The sequence below is a fragment of the Simochromis diagramma genome, unplaced genomic scaffold, assembly GCF_900408965.1.
Source record: "Simochromis diagramma unplaced genomic scaffold, fSimDia1.1 OVJJ01000545.1, whole genome shotgun sequence".
Classification (NCBI taxonomy): domain Eukaryota; kingdom Metazoa; phylum Chordata; class Actinopteri; order Cichliformes; family Cichlidae; genus Simochromis; species Simochromis diagramma.
In genome coordinates this window covers 1,252,929-1,259,440 of record NW_024387371.1, presented here as the reverse complement: position 1 = coordinate 1,259,440, position 6,512 = coordinate 1,252,929, and the positions used below count along the sequence as shown (strand labels likewise).

At 37.6% G+C, this 6,512-nt stretch overlaps 1 protein-coding gene across 1 annotated transcript in view; it reads right to left on the bottom strand.

Moving 5' to 3' along the window:
- Positions 1–4,394: 4,394 nt before the first annotated feature.
- samd10b (sterile alpha motif domain containing 10b) overlaps positions 4,395–6,512 on the bottom strand; it is a 57,815-nt gene continuing 55,697 nt past the window's right edge. Inside the window, exon 5 of the mRNA XM_040008324.1 lies at positions 4,395–6,053. Within this exon, the coding sequence (XP_039864258.1) occupies positions 6,031–6,053 (23 nt within the window). The 3' untranslated portion in view covers positions 4,395–6,030. The remainder of the gene's footprint in view (positions 6,054–6,512) is intronic.

Here is a 6,512-nt window from a genome sequence, read left to right as displayed (position 1 = left end):
TTCACAGCATCACTGCCACGTCACTCACTTCCAGTAAAACAACAGAGGGTCCCTGCTAGTCTTTGATTGGTGCCAGTCATCATGACCCGATATTTCCTATTAGTGGAAATCATCAGGAACCATGATGTAATTTATGTGGGATCGTTATTGCCAGAGGAGGGCGGTAGATCCTCATTTTTATAGCAGGTTTGACAAATGTAAAAGTATTACTGGTATTTCAATAATGCCTAATAAATATTTCCGAGAAGGCGCGAGATTAGCGATTAAAAAGGTTTTTCTTGATGAAAAATATCATGACCCCAAGACCTGCATGCACTTGAGCATGAGAAAAAAAACAGTACACCATGGGACACTTTTCAAAACAAAATGAGTGAAAAAGAATTAAGATAAAAAGCAATAATAAATACAAAGTAAAATTAACCTCATCACGGTCTCCTTTGCTGTTTCTCAGAATGGCCATATATACATCCCTAGAGTCAAGATGGACTCCTGGAGTTAAAACTGAGCATCAGACTAGGGAAGAAATGTGATTTAAGTGACTTTGAATGTGGCATGGTTGCCAGACGGGATTTTATGAGTATTTCAGAAACTCTTACTGGGATTTTCCTACACAACCGTCTCTAGGGTTTACAAAGAATTATCTAAAAAAGAGAAAATATCCAGTGAGCAGCAGTCGCTTGTGCAAATATGCTTAGCTGATGCCAGGGGTCAGAGGAGAATGGCTAAAATTATCCAAGGCTTTATATTGTAACACAGAGATCCTACAATAATAATGAACCTCTGAGAGGAAAAAATAAGAGAGTTCTGAAGGATATGAGGTCCAAGACAGTCCAGCCAGTCCAGTCACCATCAAAGTGTACCTAATAAGGTGATCAGTGAGTGTATATATGTCCCTATCAGCATGTGTCCAGGAAGGGTCCCCAGGCTAGATCTGGAGCACGACACATATGCGAAACGTGACACTTAAAGCTGAAAGCATACCAACTTGGATGTGACCTGGTTTACTAAAGTCCACATCAGATGCTGGGAAACCAAGGCAAACTCATGAGAAGTGGGCTAGTGGAACAAGAAATACAACTACTGAAATACCTCAGTGGAGATGGTGGAGTCAAACTATCTGTCTGTCTGTCTGTCCGTCCGTCCGTGCACATATATGGAGAGAGAGAGGGATAGTCACTTTTGTGGTATTTAACATACAAAGTGGTTAGGTTTTTATGTGGCTTCATGTTTTTGCAATAAAAAGATAAACCCATGTGGGGAATAGTCATAGATACTAATTTCACACGATTGGACTATATAACATTAAGTTATTACCACTGAAAAGCTTTCATATGGTTTCATTATTCTTTTCAGTCAAGGTTTATCCGGATTCTTCCACAAGGGAGCAGTGCAGTCCTGTTTTGTGTTAGAAACCGTTCTTGTTGATTACTGGATAGAAATATTTGGGTTCCTGCAGCATTGTTGTCGCTATTTAATGTGTGACTTATGGAAGAAATATAGTATCATCAGAGATGATACTATATTTCTTCCATAATATTTGATGGTGAATTTTTTGCAGGTGAATTTTTGCAGGTGAATTTTGCAAGTGAATATTTTTGCAGGTGAATTTTTGCAGGTGAATATTTTTGCAGGGAAATTTGGAGGATAAAAATTCAGTGTTATAAATTCAATGTCTAAAAATAGTTGAATTCTGATGACACTATATTTCTTCCATAGTGACTGGACTTTATGCAGCGACACGTGTTGGTACAGACACTGTTGGGGTTGATCTCTGATCTGTTAGGCTAGAGGGGGCACTCAGCTGACAAACCAAGTCTGCGGGGTGCAATTGGCAGCTGCCATTCTACACCGAATATCCAGCTGATCCTGAAATTTGCTTTCCTTAATGGCTGTTAATGAATAGTTCATACAGAGCCTAGTCTGACCCCTGATTAAGACTTCCAACCATGGCAGTGATTAATGTTCCCACTCCTGCTCTGCTGAGTGAGCAAAAGGCTACTTAATAGTTTATAAAATTGGCCAGGTGGAGTGGTCTGTGCACTTAAAGGCTCTTGAAAAGTTGAACCAGCAGCTGACTGTTATTGACCTTTCCAGTGAAAGTCTGGGGAGCAGGCATGCACTATTTCATGCTAATGTGTTTTGTACTAGTTTTCTGTATTAACATCGGAGGGATGCCAGTAAAAATTAAATTCTCTAGCTGTTTAAGTTTATTCCATAGAGGAAATTCACTCAAGCAACCGTTAAAGGGCTTGTCAACAGATATAGCTGATGAGAGAGGACAGAGTGTTTTTCATTCAATTTCAGTGCTGTCATATGACTAAGATCCATCTGATCAAAGTCACTAGCAGATAACGATAAACAATCTGGTAGAAGGGTGTCAGCTTTGGGGTATTTTAGCGAATAATCATAAAAGAGCAGCTTTCTGAAAGGAATTCATTCATCTACAAATGCCACACAGAGAAAGAAAAGACCCTTAACAGTAAACAGCATCCAATTAACTGCACCATCCAACCATCTGCGCCAGATTTTTTTTTTCCTGTCAAGCTTGAGAAAGCTACTGTTCACCGACTCTGTTTATCATACATGTGCCCTGTTATTAACAGGTGAGATGCTTCATGTCTCTCAGTAATTGGATGCCAGTGTTTGTGTGTGTGTGTGTGTTTGTGAGTGTGCGTGCATGAATGCGCATGCAAGACACAGACACAATAATAGTGTGTAGCACTATTTTGCATTCACAGTCAGAGTCGTCACAGATGGACCCACAATTCAGGAAGCACGTGCAACTTCTGGAACAAATATTCAGTAACTGTATAATTCAAATTGAGTTTATTTTTCTTAAAAAAATTATTTTTGAACATTTTTACACACTTGAAATTATAAACACACTTCATTTAATGTAATAACGCCAAATTATAATTTCTAGAAGCACTTTTCGATTCTGAGGGGAAGTTTTGTGACCTTTAAAACCAAGCGTTTGTGTTTGTAACTAATATAAAACCATTATACTTATTACAGAAGAGAGCACTACGTATTATGCATAATGTTAAATATAGAGAACACACAAATACTTTGTTTATAAAATCAAAATGATTAAAACTAGAAGATATAGTGAAATTACAGACATTATTAATTATGTTTAGGGCAAAAAATAAAACATTGCCTCTGAAGTTACAAAGATTATTTGTATTGTGTTCAGAAAATGGGGATAGTAGAAGGAAGTTTTATTTTAAGGTTTGCTCGGACCACTCAAAGGCAAATGAGTCCAAATGTTATAGGTATAAGAATGTGGAATTCTCTCCATGATCATCTTAAGGGTTGTACAAATGTTTATCAATTTAAAAGGTGCTATAAGAATAAAATGTTAAACCAATATGAAGAAGATTCAAATAACAGGAGTTAATTATAGAAAGAATTATCCTTTTTAATTTGCTATTTAGTGGTATTCTTCATTATGATTATATTGCTTTGTTTGTTTTGTTTTGTTGTGTGTAGAATAGTGTCAGAGTGTATTTTGGTTGTCAGTGCCTACTTGCATGGTTATAGATAGGCGTTAATAAGAATTTATTCTTCTTCCTGCTTCTTTTCATGCATGGATACAGTGTTATTTTAATTGAAACAAAGGTTTGTGTGTAGGAAATGAATTACTGTTTTACCATGTGTGAAACAAAATAAAATGAAATGTTTCTACGCATTTTCATCTTTGCTTATGTATAATGAAGGTAGAAACCCACAAGTTGCATTTCTCTCTGTTTAGCAAGAAAATAAAAATGTTATTTCACAGTTTGAGCTACATATTCATTTTTTTAGAAGTCTTAAACATTATTTGACCATCAAAACAACCTTTTTAACAGCTTCAAAACTAAAAGTGGAACTGCGTTGCATTTATTTTTGGATGTGTCTGGTGTATTTATTTCAAAATATCCAAACCAATTTCCTTTCCAAGAGAGACTCGGGTTGATTTGTCGAAACAGAGAGGACAATCTATCGTTTGGCTCCGTAGCCAATTTGATAATGGGAGCACTGCTTGCCAAAAATCAGTTTCCAATCGTTCAGACGCTGTGTTTCAAGAAGGTTAGAGGAACCAATTGTAGTTTTGAAAATTATTTTAACTTAAATAACTTAAAATATCTCTCTATTTTGGAAAAATATTGGATGTTATATTGTAAGACTGACTAAATAAAGGGCTGATTCATAGGTTTTGGCGGTGTATATCAGGCTGAAGTGTGATTATGTTCTGGGGCTTGTGTTTTTTTGTTTCTTTTCTATTCTTTCTTTTATGCCTTCCTTTGTCTTGTCTCCTCTTTTTAGCGTCATTTGTTGTGCCTCCCCCCATTGTTATTTTACTGTCAAATACATGCATTTCAAAGGCTGCCGATTAAAAACTCAACTAACAATTCATCTCAGTTAGTTTATTCAAAAAACATGATGACAGCTTTCATCATTTTCCATTCCATCCACTGTTGAATCTGTAAAACAGAGAAACATTTTCTCCTTTTGCAGGTCATAAATCATCAGTCAATGTAAACCAGTATTTACAGTACATTTTTTCATCTAAAAATAAAAGTGTGTTTTCTTCCCATTTAACAGTCGATATCTCACATTACTCAAAGCGTCCTTGTAAAAGGACAGTTGGAAGATGGTTGGTGCAGATGTTTTGGAAGTTGTGTGTTTTTTTTAACGTTTCATTTCACTGATTTTATCATCTGTCTTGAGCATCATTGTCATCGTCGCTGTCTGCTGTTGCCTAGAAGGACATCAAAGGTGCTGGTTTCGTTCACAGTGGGAATCTCAACCGTATCTTGTTTTCTGACCATTTGACAGTACAGCATCACATCAGGGATAGAAACAAGATGGAACACAAACGGAGACCCATCCTTCTTGTTTTATCTGTGTGTAAGAGGTGACATACAGTATACATGATCACAGACAAAGGACTGAAACTACAAGGCTTGCAAATACTGCCACTGTAGAGGGCAAGGTGTTTATTTCCGTCAGCAGACACTCACACGGTGCATCCCATCTCTACAGATGTGCATCTTCTTCACCTTTTAGCACTTGCATTATTGCTTTATCAAGCAATTATAATCTCATTAACTCTGTGAGCCCCTTGGATCCATTTCATTAATAAAAGACCAAAGAACTGTTACAGTATACACACATTAAAGTGTATGTTACTCTACAATGCTCACACCCTATAATATATATTTCTAAATTCTCACTGAAATACTGCAGATTAGTCACAATACAAAAATTTTATTGTGGGAATGACATTCAGCCTGTGTTAATGTTGTGTTAATGTTCATCTTCCAAGCCTGCAAATTCTGAAACCGATGTCCTGAGAGGAAAATGCAGTGTGACACGTGGGTGAGGGGTTGATTAAACTGGCATTAGTCAAATGCTTTTAACAAAAGCTCTAATTACCTTTGAATAGGCTCATGGTTGTTACTTTACAGGGAGATAAAGATTAAATGTAAGGTTCCATTGTCTAAATTGTAGCTCTGCCTATAAATCTATGGTTACATCCACATTTCCTTTGCCACTGGGCCAAATGCTTATTACAAACTAAGTGAAACCATGTCAAAAAATAATTCATTCAATAACCGCTACTTATGTCAAATACATATAATTTCAACAGCTTCTGCTGAAATTACTCAACCAGTGCATTCCAGCTGAGAAAGGAAACCAAAAGGAGATTTGCTATGACCGAAGATATACCCGCGCCAGGCAAACATCATCACGAAGATTGTTAATCTTTCATCTTTTCATCTTATCATCTTATCGTATGTTACAGGGGGTAACCCTGCCTAGAGCGGGGTTTTTGTCTCTGTCTCAGTGTCTGTAAACCCGATTGGCCGTGTTGAATGAGAATCCTCCAGACTGGTTGGCATGTAGTCTATAGGCTCGTCCTCTCCCCTTTCACTCGTTGATTCTCCGCTCACATATTTGAAGACAGCAGCTCTTCCATGGCTCCTAGAGACATATTGTGACAAGGGATGAGGGAAAGGGCCACTAAATGGATCCAGGGATGAGCTAAGAGAAATTTCCAAAGGAGGCTGCAGAGAGGGGAGAGAAGAGAGAGGGGAATACATAAATAGGATTCACATGCAAAAGAGGTTGAAAGTGCAGCACTAGTTTGTTCTTACATCATACTCCTTTGTGACCTCAGTAAATAGTTAATACACATTTCTCTCTGTTGGTATGCTTGTTCTGTATGCACTCAGTGCAAGTCTGTGCTGTCCTGAGAGCACAGACGTATCTAAGAGTCTTTCTAATATCCAAGTATTTGTCTCAGTAAGGATGCCTTATTGTCAGCAACCTTTCATTGTGGTTTTGGTGAACTGTAGATGGATAAATGGAAGGACCAGACACATCTCTATAATCCTGTGTCAGACCCCCCCCAAGATACTATTCATCTGCAGTGGATAGTCTTCAGGCCTGGTTCAGTCTCCTCGGGGGGTGGGGGACTGCACAATGTATAGAGATACAGCATGCTCTAAACTTGACTAATACCT